This window comes from Heliangelus exortis, chromosome 5 (assembly GCF_036169615.1).
Source record: "Heliangelus exortis chromosome 5, bHelExo1.hap1, whole genome shotgun sequence".
NCBI lineage: Eukaryota > Metazoa > Chordata > Aves > Apodiformes > Trochilidae > Heliangelus > Heliangelus exortis.
This window is the reverse complement of record NC_092426.1, coordinates 1,472,211-1,495,264: the sequence shown is the minus strand read 5'-3', so window position 1 is coordinate 1,495,264 and position 23,054 is coordinate 1,472,211. Positions and strand designations below refer to the sequence as shown.

Here is a 23,054-nt window from a genome sequence, read left to right as displayed (position 1 = left end):
TCCATGTCCAAAGGTTCTCCCTCTGGGAAGCCAACTCCTCTCCAGCCCAGCAAATCACTTCCAAGCAACTGGAAAGGGTGGGAAATGCAGTGGTGGAGTCATCCTGATGATGGAACTCCTGGAGGGGCTCTGTCCCACCCCAGGGATTCCTGCTACACCTTTACAGGAATTCAAAGAGTAAATCATAGAATGGGTTGGGTTGGAAAGGACCAGAAAGATCATCAAGGTTCAACCCCTAAATGATCCATTCTAGGATGATTTGCTGGTCATGTAGGATCTGTTCATGCTCTAAACATGCCTCACCTGATACATGCAGCCCCCAAATCCAGCAGAATTATGAGACTGAGTCAAATTATTCAGCTTTGCCATTGTTTTGTGGGATGCTGGAGATCTCAGGCTGGTGTGGTTGATAAAGAGGGGCCAGAGTAACCCTCACAAGTCACCAATACAACAAGATTACTCTGAATCTTAATGCTACTTAATGGCCTCCTTTAGTCAAATTTCAGTTATTTGTAGACTCGCTCCTGATGACAAGAAAAATAATTAGCTTTTATCTGGTATTGGACAAAGTGCAAAAGCTGCTAAGAAAAAGAGCTTCTGGAATAAATGCCTGCTGGAGTGTGTGGGAAGCCTTCTGGTCCCAGAACTTTTGTTATTTGAGCAGTTAGCCTAATTCAGTTTGATTGATTTCAGTTTATTTCCCTCTCTCCCTCCTGCCACACACACTCAGTGCTCCCTGCCACCACCTCTTGGTGTTGAGAAATGTGGTCAGTGATGTGCTTCTCTGCTGCCTCCTGACTTCTGGGGGCAGAAAAATACAGTTTGGGATATCTGACAGCCCAGCTTATGGCCAGAGAGGTGGGATTGCTCCCACGGGGTGGTGAAAGCCCAGGTTGAAACGATGCCCCCCAGGCTGGGCTGCAGACCTGTGCTGGGAGAAGGTGAGGGGTTAACAGTGCTGTTCCTTCCCAAAGGAAAGGGTTGCAGATCATATCCCTGGGATCTGCTGTGTTTTTGTAAAAAATGTTGAGATTCTGATGGACCAAACCATGGCAGCCCCAGCTGGGATAACTTACAGCTCCTCCACAGGTGGCTACGATGAACCAAAGAATGGGTTGGGTTGGAAGGGACCTTCAAGAGCATCCAGCTCTGACCCCCCTCCATGTGTAGGGACCCTTCCCACCAGCCCAGGTTGCTCCAAGCCCCATCCAACCTGGGCTGAGACACTGCCAGGGATGGGGCAGCCACAGCTTCTCTGGGAAACCTGGCACAGGGGCTCAGCACCCTCAAATTCAAGAATTTCTTCCCCATGTCCAACCTCAATCTCCCCTTTCTCTCCAAGTTTTAACCCATTTCCCTTGTCCTCTCCCCACCCCCTCGTGCCCAAAGCCCTCCCCCAGCTTTCTTGCAGCCCCTTCAGATATTGGGAGGTTGCTCTGAGCTCACCTGGGAGCCTCCTCTTCTCCAGGCTGAACAACCCCAATCCCTCAGCCTGGCTTCCCAGGGAGCTGCTCCAGCACTCCCAGCATTTCAATGGCTCTGCTCTGGACATGTTCAAGAGAGAAGGAGATGGTACCAACACAGGAACTTGTTTGGGGGTTCAAAGTGACAAGAAGTCCTTCACCTCCTCTGGAGAAGCAGCTCCACCACCCCTGGACAGCTTTTTGTCCGTGAAGCAGAAGGAAACCTGCATTAAATTGCAACTGTGCTGCCATGTCCTACATATCCTACACTCGGGTAAGAAGCTGCTTACACAATCCAGATCTCTGCAAGGCTTCCCAAACTTCAACCTACAGAGAAGACCTTCCTAAATCCCCCCTGGCCTGGTTTCCTATGGGAATAGGAGACATTTGCAGAGCAGGTCATCTCTGAGGCTGCTGGGACCAGCCAGGCTTGCTCTGTGACCCCCTTAAACCCTTTCTGCATCAGGAAGGGAGCAGAGGAGTTTGTCTCCTGGGGAGGACATGGTAATTTGAGTGCAACCACAGCACAATCTCAGTGCCATCCTCACAGGCTCCAGCTGGCAGTGGGTGGGTGATGGGCTCCAGCCCGTGCTCCATGGGGCTGGCATGGAGAAGCCCATCCCTCCTTCCACCTCCAACTTTCATATTGGGTTGGGAAGAGGGAGCAACCCCAGCAAGAGCTGAATCTGGTCCCTTGCATCCCTCAGTGTGTTCCTGAGTGATAAATTGGATGGGCCTGAGCTCATTGGGGAGGGAGGTTCAAGAGAGCAATGCACTGGGACATCTCAGAAGGGGTGGAAGAGTCCAAGGCTTGTTAACACCATCCTGCCTCGTGCCAGTGGGGTCAGGAGAAACCCTGACAGTGCAATTGCTTTTTCCAGAGCACGTCACTTTGTCCTGGCTTTGAGCACTAATCCTTAATTGTGGAAGGCAGAGGAGGAAGCTGAATGAACAGTGTCCAAGGTGCCCACGGGTTTGGTCCAACCCTTGCAGGAACCAAGCAAGAAGGGGAGAGGGCAGAGGTAAGAGCCACTTCCCAGCAAGGAAATTGGAAGCAAGGGAGACTTTCATCAGTACAAATCCCACAGGACCCCAAAATGCCCACCGGGCAGCTTGGAAAGGTGCTGGGAGCCAGGGTGGTATCTCAGACACCTTATGGAGACCAAACACCCCTGAAGGGGGGGAATAACCAGGTGAAAACCCAGCAGTGGGCAGTGCTTGGGGCATGCTCAGCTCCACCTCTGCCTGCCAGACACCGCCTTGTCCCCTTTGTGCCCCCTCCCTGTGTCACACCAGGGGGTGGGACCCCCCAGGCTGGTGGCGACCAGCCCCGTGCCCTGGGCCACTCAACCTTGAGCAAGCACCGGGGGTTTAGGCAGCGGGGCTGAGGGAAGCAGCGCTGCTGCCCTTTCCCCCTCCCCGGGGTGTCCCCAGCACCGGGATGGGGTGAGGGGACAACGGAGGGGGACACTCAGGGGGGTCCAGGGAAGCCCCACCGCGGGAGCGCATCCCGGCCCGGGGATGGGGGAGGTGCCCGGGACGGACCCCCCTACGCAGCCGGAGCGGAGCGGAGCGCGCAGCCAGGGCGCCCCGCACTGTCCGCACCGCTCCGCGCAGCTCAGAAGACTCGCACATCCCTCCGCGCATCCCCGAGCCAAGCAGGGCTCATCGCTCCGCGCATCCCAGAGCAGGGCGCACCGAACCCGCGCATCGCCGAGCGGAGCAAGGGTGCATTCGTTTCGCGTATCTCAGAGCACCGAACCGCGCATCCCGGAGCGGGGCGCGCTGCGCCGCGCATCCCGGAGCGGAGCAGGGCGCATCGTTCCGCGCATCCCGGAGCGGAGCAGGGCGCATCGTTCCGCGCATCCCCGCTGGAAACGGAGCGCAGAGCCCCGGTTCGGCACCGACCCCCGGCCCTGCGCGCCCGGTGGCGGAGCAGCGGGGAGGGGGAGGGAGGGGGCGGTGGCAGAGGAGGAGGAGGAGGCGGAGGAAGGCGCGCAGCAGCCAGCCAGCCAGCCACGCAGCTTTGACGTCGCCGGGCTGCGGCTCCCCGGCCCCGGCTGCACGTATAGCACAGCGTGACGGCACCGCCGCCCTCCACTCCCACTCGCTCCCACTCGCACACGCACCCACCGCACGGCCGAAGGGAACCCATCGCACCCCCCCACACCCACCCACCCCTGCCCCCGCCGCCCCCCGCCATGGGTCCGGCCGCCGCTCCGCAGGCGCGCTGAGGGGGGCAGCTCCCTGCGCGGCTGAGCAGGACACACCTCCGCGCTACCACCCCCCGCCCTCCCCATCTCCCCCCTTCCCCTCCCGAATCCCTTCCTTCTCCCCCCGACGCCGCTGAACCTCCGCGCCGCTCCGCGTCCCTCCGCGCAGCATGCGGGGGCCGCGGTGCTGCGATGGCATCTGATGGCCGCGGGGCGCGGGTGGCTGCGGAGGCCCCGCGCTGCGCTGGGCGGCCCGGGGAGGCGGCGGCGGCGGCGGCTGCCGGTGCCCTGAGGGGGCTGCCGGTGTCCTGAGGGGGGGCTCGCCCTCCCGCGCCGCTCCGCGCCTCCCGCTGCGCAGGAGGAGGAGGAAGAAGAAGAAGAAGAAGAAGAGGAGGAAGAAGAGGAGGAGAAGGGAAGGAGGGAGGGAGGGAGGGAGGACCGGAGCGGTGCCCGCCGCCTGCCCCCCGCCGCCCTGCCTGCGCGGGCGTGCGCGGCTCGGCCGCAGCGGAGCGCGGGGCTCCGGCGGGTTCTGCGCTGCCTTCCCCCGCCGCCCCCGGGGCTGGATATGTGGATGTTCACGTGAAGATGGATGTAGCCATCGGGCTGCTGGGGCTGCTGACGGTTCTGCTGGAGGGCAGCTCCGGGCAAGGGGTGTACGGTAAGTACACGGGCGGCGAGCGGCGTGACCTTGTCGCGATTGTCGCCGGGGCGGGAAGGTTGGTGGCGGTGGTTGGAGGAGGAAGGGATGGAGGGGGGGGGGATGGTGTTGTGTGTGTGTTCTCCCTCGCGGCCGCGGGGGTGGCGTGGCCCCGCTGCGCGCCGGCGGAGGCTGAGCGGAGGCAGCGCCGTTGCCATGAGACGCTGACATTGCACAGGGAGAACCGGGGCGGGGGGTGTCGGGGTGTCTGGGGTGACCCGGGGGTCTTCAGACGGTGCTTGCCCGGGCTGGCCGCCTCCGCCATGAAGCTTTTCCGCGCCCGCGGAGCTCCGCGGAGCCGCCGCACTTGTTGTTAACAGCGGCGCTGACGCCCGCGGCCGCGGAGCCAGAGGCGGGGACGAGCCGCAAACTTCCCGCTGCTCCGCCGGGGGCGCGCAGCCCTCGCGGCCGAGCGGCCCCGCGAGTGGGCGCGGAGAGCAGCGCGGAGACCCCCGCGTCCCGATGCGCGGCAGCGATTTGCAAGTCACTGCCGGGGGGAGGGGGCGAGCGCGGCCGCGGGGCGCTCCGCGGATTGGGGCGGACGGGGTCGAAGCGGCTGCCCGGAGTCCGGCGCTGGGGCCGCGGGTCTTGTTGCTTCCCACCAGCACCACACGCACTCGGTTAAGTTGGGTCGGGTTTGGCGGAGCTGGGAACCGAACAGCCCCGCCGGGCCGCGGAGCTGCGCGGGGCGGACACCGCTCGGGGCTCCGGTGATGCCTCCGGGATGCTCCGGTCTTGGTGTTGCTCTGGCCCTGGTTATGTCCTGGTCCTGGTGGTGCCCCGGCCCCAGTGATACCCCGACTCTGGCGATGCTCCGGTCCCGGTGATGCTCCAGTCCTGGTGATGCCCCGGCCCCGTTGATGCGCCGGTACTGGCTCTGCCCCGGTCTCACGGTCTCAGTGATGCTCCGGTTCTGGCTCTGCCCCGATCCCAGTGGTACTCTGGTTCTGGCTCTGCCCCGACCCTCGTGATGGCCTGGTCCTGGCACTGCCCCATTCCCGATGATGCTCAGGTCCGGGTGATGCCCCCGCGATAACTCCAGTCCTGGCTCTGCCCCGGTCCCGGTGCTGCTCCGGCCCGGCGGTGGGGTTTATGTAAGCGGCGCGGCTGGGTTCGGTGTCGGTGCGAGGCTGCCGGGCTGGCTCTGGCACTCGGTGTTGAGGAGAGAGACTTCATCAATTTACCAATAAATGCTCCTTTTGCCATCCACTCCTTCCAGCCCCTGCGTCTGTTTTGCCACTAAAAAATATTGACTTTCCCCCAGCAAGGCTGCCCCAGCTTCAGCTGTACTCTCCCCCTCTCTTTATTATTATTTTTTTTTTTTTAATTTTGTAGAATTTCAGTGTTACTGAAAAATGTCTGCAGAGCTGTGCTGGCAGCAGCTGGATTCCTAACGTGCAGCTCCGGGCAGCGCTGGGGCTCCCAGCCTTCCCGGCCACACAGACACATATTGTTGGATGCTCTGGAAGAGCAACTGCTGTGGTGAATAGGAGAAGGCTTGTTCAGGCAGAGAGGGTTTTGGTGGGGGCCTACAGGAAAGGGTAGAGCTGCCCGAGCGATGTGACACGTCGGGTTTGGTGGTTTGGTTTGTTGGTTTTTTTTTTTTTTCTGTGGTAGGAAGACGTTTTTGTTTGCGTTTTCATCCTGTCCAATGCAACGCCTTGGGTAGGTTCAGGAGGATGGGTGAAGGGTTGGGGGTGGTGTGAAGTCAGGCAGACGTGGAAGGGCTGGATTTGAAACCTGTTTCATGGGAATGTGTGTTTGCTCGTGGATGCCTGAAGGTTGATTTGAGAAAGCAGATGACCCCCCCCCCCCCCCCCAAAAAAAAAACACCAAAACCCCAAACCAAACCATCTCAGGTTACGCCTTTCCTGGAGCACCTTGAAGACCCTCTCCTGCCATCAAGGCCGTTTTGATGAAGGAGGTTTTGAAATTAATTCTCTGAGTTAATCTCCCAGAATCAAATGGCAGTCTGGGAGAGGGAGCCCGCTGAGTCCATGTTGCATTGGAAAGATAGATTTCTGGGGTTTCAAACAACTTTATTTTTGTCCCTTATTGAAGATCTCAAGCTCTGCTTCCAAGAGTGGTGTGGTCAGGAGGATGTTTTGCCGGCTTAACCCACTTGTTCCCTGCGTTGGTGGCAGTGCTCAGAAATGCCCGGGGCTCTCCTGAGCACGGGCAGAGCCCCAGCAGCCTCTGTAGGGAAGGCTCCGGGTGTTTTCTCCTTCACCAGGATCCTGCTGCCCTGTCTGGTCTCTGTCCTCCCTTCTCCAGCCCTGCCCGGAGAATTTCCTGCTCTGCCGGTCACCCGCACCCAGCACTCAGGTGCTGGCTCTCATTCCCACTCCTCCCCCGTTTCTCCAGTTGAGGCTGAAGGACTCGTGTCCCCAGGACAGGGTCTCACTGGCGATGGGCACTGCCCGAGCTCCACCTGCCTGCTTCCCATCCCTGCCTGCACCCCATCCCTGTCTGCTTCCCATCACTGTCTGTACCCCATCCCTGCCTCCTTCCCATCCCTGCCTCCTTCCCATCCCTGCCTGCTTCCCATCCCTGCCTCCTTCCCATCCCTGCCTCCTTCCCATCCCTGCCTGCTTCCCATCCCTGCCTGCTTCCCATCCCTTCCTGCTTCCCATCCCTGCCTGCTTCCCATCCCTTCCTGCTTCCCATCCCTGCCTGCCCCCCATCCCTGCCTCCTTCCCATCCCTTCCTGCTCCCCATCCCTGCCTGCTCCCCACCCCCGATGTTGGTCCCCGGCACTGCCGGAGGTGGCGGGAGGGACTGCTGAGCTCTGCCCCGTGCTGGCACAGCAGCCTGCACATCCACCCAGCTCGGCACCAGCCGAGAGCTGCTTTGGTGCCTTGAAATGCAAAATTAATGCTCCACCGCCGCTTATTCCTCTCTCATACACACCAAAAAAACCCCAAACCCCAATCAACCAACCAAGCAAAAAAACCCCAACAAACCCCAAAACCCTCCCCCCAAAAGCTAGCAAGTTAATGTCCCGTGATGTCTGGCTGTGCAGCTCGCTGTAACTTCTGTGGTTAAAGAACCGATTGCTCCTGCAGCTGAACCCGAGGGGGAACCGAGGCACTGACACTGGGACCGGTGTCCCACGGTGCTTCTTTAGGGGACTGGGGGAGAACATGAGCTCCTAAAAATCCCCAGCTCCTCAGCTCTGCTTCGCCCGCCTCGTTTGCTTGCTGAAAATAATCTTTAGAACTCGAGCGCTGCTGCGTGTACTTCCCCTCCCTTCTAAATTATGCATGCCTGGCATGGGTAATAGAGCAGAAAACGCAGGTATTGGGAATAGAATGGTTGTCCTTTCCCTGAACTTCAAGTAGCAAGAGGAGAAATGGGTAAATGAGGAGGCTGACACGGGGACGGGGTGGTTTTTAGCAAATCAGTGGTGGTTGACCCCAACTGGGGAGTTCTCTGAGAGTGGAGAACAGGTTTCCCCATCCTTTTCCCTACAGCCAAAGAGCCAAGGGGCTCACTGGGGATGCAGGATTTGGGTCCCACCAGATGTTCATCCCTCTGAGCACCCCTACGCTATTTTTTATCCCAACTGAGGATGGAAGGTGCTGAACGCCCCCCACCCCTGCAGCTGCAGGGAAGGTCAGGAAGGCTACAAACACCTCATGAGAGCAAGCGATCAGAAATGTAACAAATACCCGCCCTGCTCAGACAGGCCGGAGCCCCCCCTGCCCAAAATTCGGGGGTGGGGGTCAGCATCCAAAGTGCAGGGAGCTGGTGGCTGAGGGCACAACCGAGATGCTTGTTTGCTGGTGCGGAGCAAGGGGGAAAGTGGGGGGTGTTGGTTGGATTAAATGCCAGCGAGGTGGTCCTTGGGCCAAGCACAAAATGTAATCCGAGGGACTTCGTTTTTATTGCAGTTTATACACAACAAACCAGGGTTGCAAACCGGGAACCCAAACCCCTTCCCACCCCCCACCCCGGCAGCCTGGCAGGGGGCTGATGAAGCTCTTTGCGTCCTGGGGGAGGTGGAGCGGGGTCAGACGAGTGTCGGAGAAGATTTTCCCATCGCCTCGGGCTGCCTCTTTGTAAGGAGGAGGATGATTTGGTTTGTGGCCGGCTCGATTTCCCGGGAAGGGATTAATGACTGCTGGCTCCCCAGCTGAGAGCCTGCCTGCTGCTGCTGACCTGGCCTTTCCCTAATGCTTGCCCTGGTCAAACAAGTGGATTGCGAGGATGAGAGATAGGAAAAAAAAAAAAAAAGAAAAGAAAAACAACACCAACAAGCACCACAAATAGTCAGCAAAAGCGTTTTCCTGGCTCCAAGGGCTGGTTGATCATGGATCCCCCCGCATGGATGCGGGGACGCAGGGCATTTCCGTGGGGCTGGCCTCTGGCCTGGGCCGGCTGTGAATGCGGGCGTTGTGTGGGCTGGTTTAACCCCCCCACAATTCGGGATATTGTGCGAGGGAAAGGAGGCAGCCCCGGGAACAGGGGAGGAATTATGCGGAGCCGGCGGGGCCGGCGTTCCCCAGCAGCTGCGATCCGGGAGGGATTTTTTTTTTTTTTTTTTTTGCAGGAGCCAAGTGATGGCTGAGAGCTTGAACTCTTCTCTGAGCTCCCGAGAGGGATCTCCTCCTCCCCTCTCCGTGCCGCAGATGTTTTAGGCACTGGGATTTCGGGGGTGATCTGAGATAACTTCAAGAGGGCAACCTGGGAAGGAGAGGGGAGAAGCAGCAGCCGTGGCTCTCAGGGATATCTGAGGGAGCAGGATGGATGCTGCTCCCACTTCTTGGCTGTGCTTTAGGTAAGGGTGCCCTGCAGCACCCAGCATTGTGGGGCTGAGGGGGTTCAGGGGGTTGGTTTTGCCCCGGGATGCAGCAGTTTGGGGTCAAGGTGGGGTAAATGGATGGAGTTAAGTTGTTAAAAGTGCTCCCCAGGGAATGTGTGGGACAGGTTGGATGGGGCTGGTGGGAGGTGTCCCTGCCCACGCAAAGGATTGGAACTGGGTGGGCTTTAAGGTCTCCCTCAACCCAAACCATGAGCAAGAAATAGAGGTGAAAGCTGGTTTCAGGTCTGCTGGGTGGATGTAGAACCTCCTTATGTGTGTCCCGGGGTGTGCTCAGAGCAATGCTCCTTGCAAGCAGTGAGTTGTCTCCGTGCTCTGCTGGGTGGCATCACAGCACTTCTCATCCTCCCAGGAGCAGCTGATGCTCTGGGTAGCTCTGGTCCAAATGTTGCCCTTAAACTCTGTGTGACTTTAAGGGGGAAACAGTCTTTAAACAAATAAAATAAAAGCTCTTCTGGTTCGGAGGAGCAAAATCCAGTTTAATTAGAAGCAGTCAGGTGAAGTGCTGGGGAGGAAGGAAACAGATGAATGATTAAAGCTCAGTTCTGTCTCCTACCCTGCTCTGATGTTTGCTGGGATCTCCCTGGGTGAAGGGATGCAGTGAAGGGATGCAGTGAAGGGATGCAGTGCCAGCCTAGAGATGCAATGGGGACATGGTCTGTATCTGGCTGCTCTTGTCAGTCACTGACTCTTCTGCACTCTGTCCCTGCCCTCCAGGGGATAAAACCCCTTTGGGGTGGGGGGTGGGAAAGAAATGCTAGAGGGGAGGATGCTCCTTGCTTGCCCAGCTCAGTGCTGGGACTTGAATAGGCTCAGGGCCATAAATTGTTTCTTAAACCATGTTTCTTAAAACTGGAAAAGCCTTTTTTTTTTTTTTTTTTTTTTTTGAGAAAGGATTTTTGGAGAGCTGCTGCCCCGGGAAGGCAGCTCCATCCATCCATCTATCCATCTATCCATCCATCCATCTATCCATCTATCCATCCATCCATCTATCCATCTATCCATCTATCCATCTATCCATCTGTCCATCTATCCATCTGTCCATCTATCCATCTGTCCATCTATCCATCTATCCATCTATCCATTCCATCCATCCATCTATCCATCTATCCATCTATCCATCTATCCACCTATCCATCTGTCCATCTATCCATCCATCCATCCATCCATCCATCCATCCATCCCCACAACCCAGCCACACGTGTTTGGTGTTTACCACAGGAAGATCCCCACCTCGTAGCCACCCTGAGCCCCCAGGACTGGCTCCCTTTTAGGTCCTTTGGGTTTTTTATAGCCCCTTTTTCCAATTTGGAGTGATGTCTGGATCCAGCTGAATTATTTCCTGCCATCTCTATAAATAATGGCCTGGCTAAATATAGCTGGAGATGGAGAGAAGTCAGGTTGCTATTCTCAGACAGCTTTTGGAGCCTGGAAGGAGGATTTTCTACCAAGGTTGCTCAGGAGCAGAGCAGTGGTCCAGCCTGGGAGATGCCTCCTTCACTGAGTGCTTTTTACCTCCAGGAAAGGTTGCAGAACCAAGTGGCTGCCTTGGACAGGATCACATCACTCTTGGCAGCATTTTGCTTCATTTTGATGTCTGTTTGCCCCCACTGCTTGTTGCCAGCATCTCCAGGTACCAGGGAGGTTTGTGATCTGGGAAACAGGAGGGAGTAGAAGAGTTCCACCCTTTCAGGTGCTAAAGGTGGTTTAAGGAGGAGAGAAACATCTGTCAGAATTATTTCAGGAAGGGTTGGGTGGCAGGAGCTACCTCCAAACAGCCACCTAGGATGTTCAGAGGAGCCAGCAGCAATCATCTGAAGTGATCAAAGCCCAGGGTGGAAATAAAGATGAGGTTTTTTTTTAATGGCTGGGGTAATTAGCTGTTGGAGCAGCTCCCTGAGAGATGTGTGCTGGACTCCTTGATGTCAAACGTTTTTTGATTCACATTCAAATGGTTCTTTTTAAATTGGCAAGCTGGATGCAGGGAGGAGCTTGCTGAGGGCTATCTCTGGCTCATGGAAGTGTGGGAGGTCAGCCCAGATGAGACCCAATGTCTCCTCTGGCCCCAAGCTCTAGGCAGGCAGTTAATCTATTTTCAATATATCAAAGCAGTAATCAGACTAATAGATGTTGCTAACAAATGCTCAGGACTTTAATGATGTTATTAATGCATTACATGATGAAAATATTGTGTGTGAAATGCATCAGTAGGTAAGAGGAGACCCCTTTCACATTTCATCCAAGGTGGATTTGAAGTATGGAAAGGTAATTATTTAAAAAAAAAACAAACAACAAAACCAACACAAAACCCAACAATCCAGAGCTGGAATTGCTAGGCAAGCAAGTTAGAAAGCAGGGCTAGGGAGGGGATTCTCCCCCTCTGCTCCTGTGAGACCCCACCTGGAGCTCTGTGCCCAGTTCTGGAGTCCCCAACATCAGAAGGACACAGAGCTCCTGGGAGGTGTCCAGAGCAGAGCCACTGAAATGCTGGGAGTGCTGGAGCAGCTCCCTGGGAAGCCAGGCTGAGGGATTGGGGTTGTTCAGCCTGGAGAAGAGGAGGCTCCCAGGTGAGCTCAGAGCAACCTCCCAATATCTGAAGGGGCTGCAAGAAAGCTGGGGGAGGGCTTTGGACACGGGGGGGTAGGGAGAGGACAAGGGAAATGGGTTAAAACTTGGAGAGGGGAGATTGAGGTTGGACATTAGGAAAAAATTGTTTAATTTGAGGGTGCTGAGCCCCTGTGCCAGGTTTCCCAGAGAAGCTGTGGCTGCCCCATCCCTGGCAGTGTCTCAGCCCAGGTTGGATGGGGCTTGGAGCAACCTGGGCTGGTGGGAGGTGTCCCTGACCATGGCAGGGGGTGGCAATGGAGGAGCTTTAAGGTCCCTCCCAGCCCAAACCAGTCTGGGATTCCTGGTGGAAGGAGCTGAAGGAGTTGGGTGCTTCCTGAGGAATTGCTCTGAGAGAGATGAGTGGAGTTACTCTGTTCATCTGGGTGCTGGGTTGCTTGCTTTGTTTTTCCTTTTTGCTATAAAGCACCAAGTCTTGGCAGCATTTCAGTGCAAAGGGTCCAAACCAGGAGGGAACATTTCCCCAGTAGCTGCTTTCAGAGCCTCACAGTGTGGTTTGGGTGGGAAGGGACCCTTAAAGCCCCCCCAGTCCAACCAGTGACACCCTGAACCAGATGGGGTCACTCAGAACCCCATCCAGCCTGTCCTTGTACAAAATTCTGCCCTCACATTCAATCTCCTCAAAAGTCTGGGCCAAGCCACCTTGTCCTTGTCTCCTCTGGCAGAGGGATGGGATGCAGCTGGGAGAGGAGCACCCTGATGGGTGCAGCTGAGTGGGGGTCCCCTGCACCCCTTGCTCTTTAATCCAGTCTCTAGCCATTGCTGTTTCCCCATCCTCCACGTTTCGCCCTCTCCCCCCCCAAAATTGTGCCCAAAACCCCTTCATGTCCCAGCCACTTTCCTACAATCTCCCCCCCAACATGAAGTGACCTCACTTTTTTCCCTCTGCACATCAGCAAAGCTGCTAAACCAGGGTCAGCTGGAAAGCTCTTCACAAGGGGCAGCTCTGCAGCCCCCCAGCTGCAATTAATTAATTCGGATCATTGGGCAGGTCTGCAGCCCCCCAGCTGCAATTAATTCAGGTCATTAATTAAAGCCCAGCCAGGCTGGCAGCTGGGCTGGCTTCTCAGAGGGGTTGTGAGCAGCCTTGGAGGGAGCTGGCAAAGCTGGGGTGCTCTAGTTTCTCTTCCAAATGTAAGTTTTTTTCCTCTTTTTTTCATTAAAACGATTAATTTGGTGGTAGGGGGGAGGAAAAGTATGTGGGGAAGTTGGGGCTTTCTTGGGTTTGCTGTATAAATGGGTTAAAATGTGGCCAGGGGGGTGGCTGCTTTGTTGGGGTGCTCAGATCTGGAGTGAAGGTCCCAGAGGGGCTTTGGGGTGGGTCTGGAGGGGGGGGACCTGAGTCTGATCTGCTATAGGCTCCTCTGAGTGTGAAATTGGTGTGAATCCCAGGGAAAATGAGAAAAAAATGGATGTTTTGAGGAGAAATGGATTCCTGGCATGTGCCTGGGTTAAGGTGACTGAGGTTGGACTTGGGGCAGAAGGAGGAATGTGTGAGTTTTGGGTTAGGGGGAACTTCCCAGAGTTGTGGGAGTTGCCTCAGGCAGTCAGAGGGTTTTTATGAAGTGGAAATGTGGGGGGGTTGGAATTCTGTTTGGATTTTTTTTTTTTTCTTACCCACCGGAGTGCTTTAGTGGTGCTTTCAGAAGGGACTTTTCAAACTGGTGTTTCAAAATGAAAGTTGAGCTCTTTCACTTTGTCAAAACATTTAAATGCTTTCCGTGGAATATGTCAGGTTTTGGATTTTTTTTCTTTTTCCCCCTGGAAAAAAGTTTGGTGGGAGGAGGTGGGCAAAGGAGGGGTGGGCAGTGTCCTCCTTGAGCTTCCATCTGGTCTGGTGTGTCCTAAGTTGGAATCAGTGATAGAGGAGCTGCTCTCTCATCACACAGTAGTAAAACTGTCACTTTTTAGTAATTTCTCCTTTTATACCATGGTTGTACCTGTGCCCCCAGCTGCTTTTGGAGTGTTTGAAGTGTTACAGGAGTGAGGCTGTTGTAGCTACTCAGCTTTCTTTGGAGGTTGGATCCAGCTCCTGATGCCAGCTGGGTTTTGTCTGGCCTGGCCAATTAATTGATTCCCAGTTAATCCCCTGGCACTGCTAATGGGGCTGGGGATGAGCAATTGTTTGAGGTGCCTTTTTCCATCCAGGAGCTGAGATGTCTGTCTGAGGTGTCCCTTCCCATGCAGGCATTGGGATGTCTGCAGCAACCTGAAATGATGAATATCTCCAAATGAGCCTCCCTCAGCTCCTCCTGAGCCTGGAATGATGAATCTGTATGAATTCCCCTTTTCCATACTCACTGCCCAGTGCTATTGATGCCTTCCTGGGCTGCTGTTCCAGCAGAGCCAGCTCTAAGCCAGGGGCATTTTTCAGGAGCTCTGCTTGGAGATCTGTGGCATGAAGAGCTTTTTCACTACCAAGCTATGCAAGCCTTCTTCTGAAGGCAGCAGCTCTCCCATTTTCTAGTTAGTTTAATTACCATGTGTGTTTTGCTTAACTTTACCTCCAGCAACTGAAAAAAGAAAAAAGAAATCTTTAAGAGGGGTGGTTATATATTCTCATCCAAGAGAAGGTTCTGCTGCCTGCAGCTGCTCTGTGCTCCAGTGAGCAGAGCCCTCCAACTTCAGGGCTTTTTAGAAGTGTAAGAATACCAACACCCTGCAACCAAACTCCCACCCAGTGGGAATTCACTAATGAGCTTTCCCACCTTTCCCTCCTGCCCCCTGGGAACCCTCTCCCTGATGGAGTGGGATGAGTTGGAGAGAAAGCAGAGGAGTTTCTGGTTATTTTTTTATTTTAAGGCTTATGATGAGTTGTAGGAGTGATGTGTAGATCAGGGCAAGCATTAGAAATGAGGAGGTTTAATGAAGGAGTAGCTGTGAGTCCTTCCTGTGTTTCCCAGCCAAGGTCTGAACTCCTTCACCCTTGGGTGGTTCTTGATGTTCCTTCTGCAATGATTCTCATGTCCTGGAGGAACAGTGGGGCTCCAAAAAATGGGCTCTGCTTGGGCTGTTCAGGTGGTGGTGAGTGGATGAGGAACCAGAAAAAAGGGATTCTCTGCTGCCCATGGACATTGACATCCTGCCAGTGTCTGGAGAACCCTCCACCAGCTGTAAAAACATGGCAGGGGGAGAGTTTGTTGTGGGTGTTGCTGCGTGATGTGGGTGTTGCTGTTTCTGAAGATCTTCCTCCTCTTGGCTGATTGGTGTTGATAAGAATAAAAAAATATTTAAGTGTAAGAAACACTTGAAGCTTGGGTGACAGGGACTCATCCAGGTTTGTGGTGTTGGAGCTGAGCTGTGGGAGGTTGTTGCTCTGCTCTTGTTACCAACCCAGGTGCTGCAGAGCTGGGGCAGACCCCGTGTTCCCATGGCAAACAGGGTTTGATTTCAGGAGATTTGTAGCTCCAACCTCTGGAGCTTTTCTTTGTGGTCATCGTGGTGCAAAATTCAGAATCTGGTTTCCCCCTTCTGCCTGGGATGATGTTCTAGGGGGGCCTGAAGCTCATCTGCTCCCTGATGTGGTGTCACAGGATGGTGTGGGTGGGGATGGAGCTTTCAGAGCCACCTACTCCATCCCCCTGCAGTGACAGGGATATCTTCAGCCAGGTCAGGATGCTCAGAGCTCTGACTTCTCCTGGAATGACTCCAGATTTGCTGTGAACAAAACAGCCACCTTGCCACAGAACCATAGAGTGGTTTGGGTTGGAAGGGACCTTTTAGAGGTCACCCAGTCCAACCCCCCTCCATCTCTGTGGGGGGAGTCCCCTGAATGGACATCCCTGGCAGTGTCTCAGCCCAGGTTGGATGGGGCTTGGAGCAACCTGGGCTGGTGGGAGGTGTCCCTGACCAAGGCAGGGGGTTGGATCTTGATGATTTTTAAGGTCCCTCCCAACCCAAACCAGTCTGGGATTCTGTGCTAGCTTGATGCTGGGGTTCAGCCCTCACCCTGACAGCCCCAGGGGCTGGAGCAGCTTCCCTGTGCTGCCACCAAATCCAGCTGGGTCCTGATGTCCTGGGGGTCTTTGAGCAGTCCCAGTCCATCAAACCTCACCTCCAGCTGATGGAAAGCTGCAGGGTGGGAACTGGGAGCAGTTCTGACCCAGGTTGGTTGGTTCTGCTGGGGGGGATGTGCAGGGATGCAGGCAGAGATGGAACAGATGGGAGTGTGCAGTAATGAGGACAGCTGGAGATTAATTGTGGGTCAGTAGCTCTCCACCATTGAGAGCTGGGCAGCCGTAGCTAATACAGGAATAAATTAAATTGCAACAGGAGTTAGGATGGGTGCTGAAAACCTGCTCTGCAAGTTGGCTGTGCACTGAGATGCATCAAGAGAAGAACCTGTCTGATTTTGTCCCTGGTTAAAACCTAGATGGTTTTTAGGGTCTTGGGTTTAAAAAGGGATTAAAAATGTTTTAGCTCTACCAGTGCCAACAAGAGGGGAGAATTCAGCACAGAAAATCCCTTTTAGAGGTTGCCCAGAGAGATTGTGGCATCTCCATCCTTGGAGATATCCAAAAGTCATCTGGATGTGGCTTGGGCATTTAGCTCTTAGGTTGGACCTGATAACCCCAGAGGTCCCTTCCAGCCTCTGCCATGCTGTGATTCTCCAGGAGTGCTGACCCAAAAGGAACTGCACTCCTCACAAGGACATTCCTGCTTGTCCATCTTCTTCACCTTTGTTTCTCCTAAAGCTGCAAACCCAGGGGATGCCTGTGTTGCCATGACATGGAACACCAAGAAAAAGGAAATGGTAGGACAGGCATTGGTTTTCTGTTTTCTGCTGTGGCACAGGGTGGCCAGAACTGGGAAATCCTGCTTTTTATTCCTTGTTCTGTCAAAACATAATGCCTGAAATTGCCTTGGGCAACCAATTTTGACCCCGTCGTGTGCTGTGTTTTTGAGGAAGGTCCCAAAGTGTGCAGACTTTGTGGCTCTGCCCCATCTGAAGGAAATGGTGCTGAGGACATGGTTGGTGAGGGTGTCACTGCATGGCCAGGCTGGGTGGGGGGGTGGGTGCTGTCTCCTGCAGTCCCACTGGGTGGTCATGAAGAGGTTGGGGAATTCAAAAAGGTTCACATGGTGGCTTGTGCCAATGGGGGAGAATTGAGCCAGGCGAGTAGAGAAATCCATAAAAAAAGAGTAAATCCATGAGTGTGATGATTGGGAAACTTCTCTGCTTATCCTGGGGCTCAGCCAGTTAGCATTTTGCTGCAAAAAAGGCACATTTCTAGATTTTCATCTTTTGTTGTCTATTGTAGTGGCATTCTTCTCCTAGAGTTTTTTTGTTTTTTTTTTTTCCCCATGTGAGATCTCCCCTGAGGTCATACCATGACCCTGCCATCCAGATTTCTTTGTCCCACTCTGTGAGGGTGCTGAGCCCCTGTGCCAGGTTTCCCAGAGAAGCTGTGGCTGCCCCATCCCTGGCAGTGTCTCAGCCCAGGTTGGATGGGGCTTGGAGCAACCTGGGCTGGTGGGAGGTGTCCCTGACCATGGCAGGGGGGGGGAATGGAGGAGCTTTAGGTTCATCCTTAAAGCAATGTTACTCAGGTAGGTGTTTTCCTGGCTGTGCAGACCACCAGGGATTCTTGGTGTGAAATGAAGGTACCTCTGGAGTTCCTTTTCCTGCTCCTCTGCTTGCTTCTTGGCATGTGGAAAAGAAAGTCACAGGAAAAAAAAACAAAAAAAACCAACCCTCAAGTCTTGAGGAAGGGAGAGCAAGGAAAAAGTCAAGTTGCAGATGACTTTAAGGCACCTGATCCCTGTTTTTTTGAGCAGGGTGCAGGGCTGGGAGCTGGGGAGGCTGAGCAGGAAAATCAGCATCCTGTTAGGTAAGGGCTAAATAAAGAATTCCATCAAAGCTCAGGAGGAAAATGGTTCAGAGTGTGAGAGTTGCTTTGGGTTTCTGCTGCCACTTGGCCCTATAAACCCAGCATGGTTCCCCTCCATACATGTTCCTGTCACCCTGGGAGGAAAGCCACCTCCTCCTCCTGCCAGGCTCCTTCAGGAGCTTTGGTGGGAACAGAAATCCAGGGAAAAGCTGCAGGTAGAGCTGCAAGCTCCTCTGGGCCAGCACTTTGAACCCTCTAAGGTCATCCTGAAGTTCAGGTTTGCAGACCTGGATCTTATGCAGGACCCAGGTGAGCTCAGCCAACGGTGCCACCTGGGCTTGTTGGACTCCTTTGTCCCCTTCTGGGGGACAGGTTGGGGGGTGGCTGAATTGGTGTCATCTCTCCTGGGTCTCTGTAGAAAGGTGCTGAGACTGAAGAGCTTTGAGTTGTGTGGTTATTTCCTGGAATTATTTCCAGGAGCCAGCCCAAGAAGGCAGGGAAGTTTCTTCCAGGAGAGCAGAAGTTGGGACTTAACCCCAAACAAGGGCTTGAGAACAACCCCCTCAGGTCAGATGATGTCCAAAGTTGTCCCTTCACAGAAACTTGTGGCAGGTGATTCTAGGAGTGCAGACAAGGTAAGGTTTGCTCTGGAAATGGTGTTTTGGGTTTTTTTTTTTTTTTCCTTCCCAGGTGCCCTGCTGAGTTCTGTGAGCTCTGCAGGATTTCCTGGAATGGAGGTTGCACATGTGTCTGGGCATTTGAGAGCTTTAAATGAGCTTTTCCTTCTCCAGTTCTTTTGAAACACTTTGTATTTTGGGTCTTAAATATTCTCTGAGAGAAGGAGAGCTCCACGATTCCTTCAGGTGGTGGGAAGCAGCAGCAGTCAGACAATTTCTGTGGCTGCCTCCTGGTTTTTGCTGGATGAAAACCAGTGCCAGCTCACTCTGCCACCTCCTCCTGAGCTGGAGGATTTTTGGGAGAGGCTGAGTGGAAGCAGAATGACTGCTGCTGCTCTTCCCTCTGCAGTGCAGGGGGGACAAACCCAGGTGGTGGCTCCTCCAGAAGGTGACAGCAGTGGTTGTGCAGCAGGCTGGGTGAGATGGGGGTGTGGGAGGGGATTTGTTCTTCACCAAATCTCCAGATGCTGCCAGAAATAAATAAAAAAAAAAAGATTCCTGGAAAGAACATGTGGAATCTGATTTATTTTCAATGCCACATGGAGATTTTTTTTTTTTTTTTTGTGATCAGAGGTGGAAAATCCCTAGGAAGAAGGGTGATGCTCTCAGGTGTTTTTTTTAGTTGTTTGCACATTTTTAATTCTGGTTTTGGCTGGTGCAAAAGGTTGCTCCAATTAGTTGCATTTATCAAGTGATCAAGGGGTAGAGTGGCACTGAACTGCTCAGGGACTTTGTGCCTGTGTGTGTCCCACCTCCTGAGCACAAGTTCTGAAGGTGTTGATATTCTTTGCCTTGGAGCCCCAATAGGAAAAAAAAAAAAAAAAAAGTGTGAGTACTTATTGCTGGTGAAAACTTTGAGGAATTTATTGAGGGACTAATAGTATTTTTTCCTCTTCCTCAAGACCCTGTTGGTTCCATTTGAAAGCCTCAGGATGGTCCCACGGAGAGCACCTGAGCTTTTGGCTGCTTTTAAAGGAAATTTATGGTTCTCGTGATAGTATTGAAGAGCTCAACAATGTGACACTTACTGCTTTTCAAACCAATAGCTTGGAATTTACTCCTCAGAACTCCTGATGTATTGGCCCTTCCTGGGGGCTGAGCATTGTCTGAGAAGTGCAGCTCATCAGATGTCCCAAAAAAACCATCACTTTGGATCTAATGGAGCTGGTGAGAACTTGAGGTCAAAGCAGTAGCTTGGGAAAAGCTGGAAAGCAAAATGATTGGGAGAGAAAGGGACAAAACCCAGGGAAGATGGGAGCAAGAACAGGGTCCCTGCTCTTAAATCCTCCTGGGGAATGTGGGAAAACAAAGTGGAGCTTTAAAGGGGAGGGATTGGGACAAGGGGCTGGAGGGATGGGATGAGGAGGAAGGGTTTCCAGATGGAAGAGGGGAGATGGGAGGGAGAAATTGTTTGGGAAGTGTCCCTGCCCGTGGCAGGGGGTGGCAATGGATGAGCTTTAAGGTCCCTTCCAAAAAATCTCTTTGGAGGGCTGAGCAAGAGAATGTAGTTTTTGGGTATTGCTTCCCCCCTGCTTCCCCCCTGCTTCCCCCCTGCTTCCCCCCTGCTTCCCCCCTGCTTCCCCCCTGCTTCCCCCCTGCTTCCCCCCTGCTTCCCCCCTGCTTCCCCCCTGCTTCCCCCCTGCTTCCCCCCTGCTTCCCCCCTGCTTCCCCCCTGCTTCCCCCCTGCTTCCCCCCTGCTTCCCCCCTGCTTCCCCCCTGCTTCCCCCCTGCTTCCCCCCTGCTTCCCCCCTGCTTCCCCCCTGCTTCCCCCCTGCTTCCCCCCTGCTTCCCCCCTGCTTCCCCCCTGCTTCCCCCCTGCTTCCCCCCTGCTTCCCCCCTGCTTCCCCCCTGCTTCCCCCCTGCTTCCCCCCTGCTTCCCCCCTGCTTCCCCCCTGCTTCCCCCCTGCTTCCCCCCTGCTTCCCCCCTGCTTCCCCCCTGCTTCCCCCCTGCTTCCCCCCTGCTTCCCCCCTGCTTCCCCCCTGCTTCCCCCCTGCTTCCCCCCTGCTGTTTTTTTTTTTTTTTTCCATTCTGTGTTATTTTATTTGTGGGAAATAATCATGTAATAGGAGAGCTCAACATTGTGAGGTTCCTCTCTACCACCAAATTAATCAATGTGAAGAGAAGTGATGACATTAAAGGACCAGTGACAGAACTTATGTTTTCCCTCCCCCACAATTCCATGGGTTTCCAGAGCTGCTCTTCTGAAAACTGTGGTGGGGTGAGAGCCCTGCTGCCATTTCTCAGCCTCCTGTCTTCACTTTTGGAATCATTTCAGTCCCTTTGAGCAGGGCAGTCACTTATCTCCCAGCATATGGAATAACTGGAGACATTTTGATAATTGTGAAGGAGGGGAGGGGGGGGGGTATTTTCTTGAAATAGAAGTGTTGACATCTGCTTCAGAAAATAACAAATGTTCAACCAAATAAGCTCATTAAATACCCCTTGAATGCCATGGCAAAACTGTAATTGCACATCTTGCCTGACATCCTGAGCTTGCATGCAAGGATTGCTAATTATTCTCCAGCTTCTTGAGTGCCACAAGAATTAAAAAAAAAAAAACAAACCAAAAACAAAACCACAACAAACTATCAAAAGGTTCCTGGTGGTTGGTTTGAGGGCTTTGATCACAAGTGTCTCACCTGGTGTATTTATGGAGATGTTGGTGGTACCTGCAGCACTGGGATGGAGTCCTCATGCTGCCTGTTGTTGTTGTTGTTGTGTCCTGGGCATCCTTGGGGGTCCCACTGGAGATTTGGGGTCTCAGGAGCTTTACCAATGTATTTATGGAAGTTTGGTGTGAGGATGCTGAGCCCCTGTGCCAGGTTTCCCAGAGAAGCTGTGGCTGCCCCATCCCTGGCAGTGTCTCAGCCCAGGTTGGATGGGGCTTGGAGCAACCTGGGCTGGTGGGAGGTGTCCCTGACCATGGCAGGGGGGGGAATGGAGGAGATTTAAGGTCCCTTCCCACCCAAATTAGTCTGGGATTCTATGGCATAGCTACTGAAGGGCAGTGATTTGTTCTGTGTATTTAAAAAAATAAATATACATTGTGGTATAATGTATTTTATGTACTGCAAACAACAGTTCATAGGCCTAAGGGCAGGAAACCAAAGCAGAATGGAAGCACTCACAAGACTTTGCTGCCTTTGTTTTGAGCTGACCAGCAGGGCAGAGTTCAGCTCTCATTCTCTTCTCTCTTACATGAATAATTTACTGGCAGGAAAATAGCTCTTGGGTAGAGCTGTGGCTGAGAGATGGGGAGAGAACTCAGAGCACTGCAGCAGTTCCTTCAGTTGGTTTCTTGTTAACATCTTTTTTGTGTTGTCTCAATATTTTTTTCATATATTTAATGAAGAGATTAAAGCAGGGCACAGCAACACAAATATTTTGGGTTGGAGGAAGAGGATCCAAAAATGGTGATGTTCCAACAAAATGGCAAACCCAGCAGTAACAGCAAACACCACTTTAGCTTAGCCTAAATATTTTTTTTTTTTTTTTTTTTCCCCAGTTTAGTGAGTTAGCCAAAAAAAAATTAAAATCAATATTTGCCCAGCTCTAGAACTGGGTCAAAAAGAGATTAAATTATTTCTGACATGCAGGCAGTGGCAGCACTAGGGGCTGAACATACTTGCTGAGTGCATCCATCTCCCCCTAAATAACTCAGCACTCGGGGTTTGGCTTTTTAGGTATATATTGAGGGCTTCAAACTGGAAAGGGAAGGTTAGGATTTATTTTTTTCTCGTACAGATAAATTAAAAAAATGTGGCTGGGGGAGGTGTGTGGCAAGGAGCTCTGTCCTGGAGCTGTCAGTACTCAGCACCTATGTCTGGAGTAATGAGGTGGTACAGGTGTGTTCCCCAGCTCCATCATCCCATCTGCTTGCTTCCAGAGCTGTGAATGCCCAGCTCTTTGTGTGAATAAATTTAAATATCTGATCAGTTTTGCCACTGAAATGCTGGGAGTGCTGGAGCAGCTCCCTGGGAAGCCAGGCTGAGGGATTGGGGTTGTTCAGCCTGGAGGAGACTCTGAGTTGACCTTAGAGCATCTTTGCAATCCCTGAAGGGGCTCCAAGAAAGCTGGGGGAGGGCTTTGGACACAGGGGGGGTAGGGAGAGGACAAGGGAAATGGGTTAAAACTTGGAGAGAAAGGGGAGATTGAGGTTGGAGATGAGGAAGAAATAGTTTGGGGTGGGGATGCTGAGCCCCTGTGCCAGGTTGCCCAGAGATGCTGTGGCTGCCAGACAGCTTTGGATCAGGGCTTCCAGCTTCATCCTGGTTTAGTCTTTACTCAGATAAGCAGGAATTGCATTCCCAAGCTCATCCTTTATGGCAGAACAATCCCCCAAGATTTTCTCCTCCCTCTGTCCCATGCTGTTTCTTCTTTTGTTGTTTTAAACCTGAAGGGAAAAGGCTGAAAGAGGCTCTTGACAGGGGTTGTGTGCTCTGTCTCATCAGTAACAGCCCAAGAAATAAGTTGTGGGGTTGCTGGAGTGGTTGTTGAGCAGAACCCAGCCTGGTGCAGAAGCCCCAGGTGCCTCTCAGCATCCAGACACACCCCAGGACCAGGGAGCTGCTCAGAATACACAACCACTCAGTGCTGCATCTCCTCACCCTGGGATCTGGCTGCTCATTAATGACTTGAGAGCTTGCTGGGGTTGGGATTTTTGGTGGTTTTTTAATTTTTTATTTAATTTTTTTTTTTTTTTTCTTCTCCACAAGAGCTGCATCT

General features: G+C 53.5%; 1 protein-coding gene across 1 annotated transcript in view; it reads left to right on the top strand.

Moving 5' to 3' along the window:
- The first annotated feature begins 4,113 nt into the window (after positions 1–4,113).
- MDGA2 (MAM domain containing glycosylphosphatidylinositol anchor 2) overlaps positions 4,114–23,054 on the top strand; it is a 303,952-nt gene continuing 285,011 nt past the window's right edge. Inside the window, exon 1 of the mRNA XM_071745088.1 lies at positions 4,114–4,334. Coding sequence (XP_071601189.1) covers positions 4,262–4,334 — 73 coding nt within the window. The 5' untranslated portion in view covers positions 4,114–4,261. The remainder of the gene's footprint in view (positions 4,335–23,054) is intronic.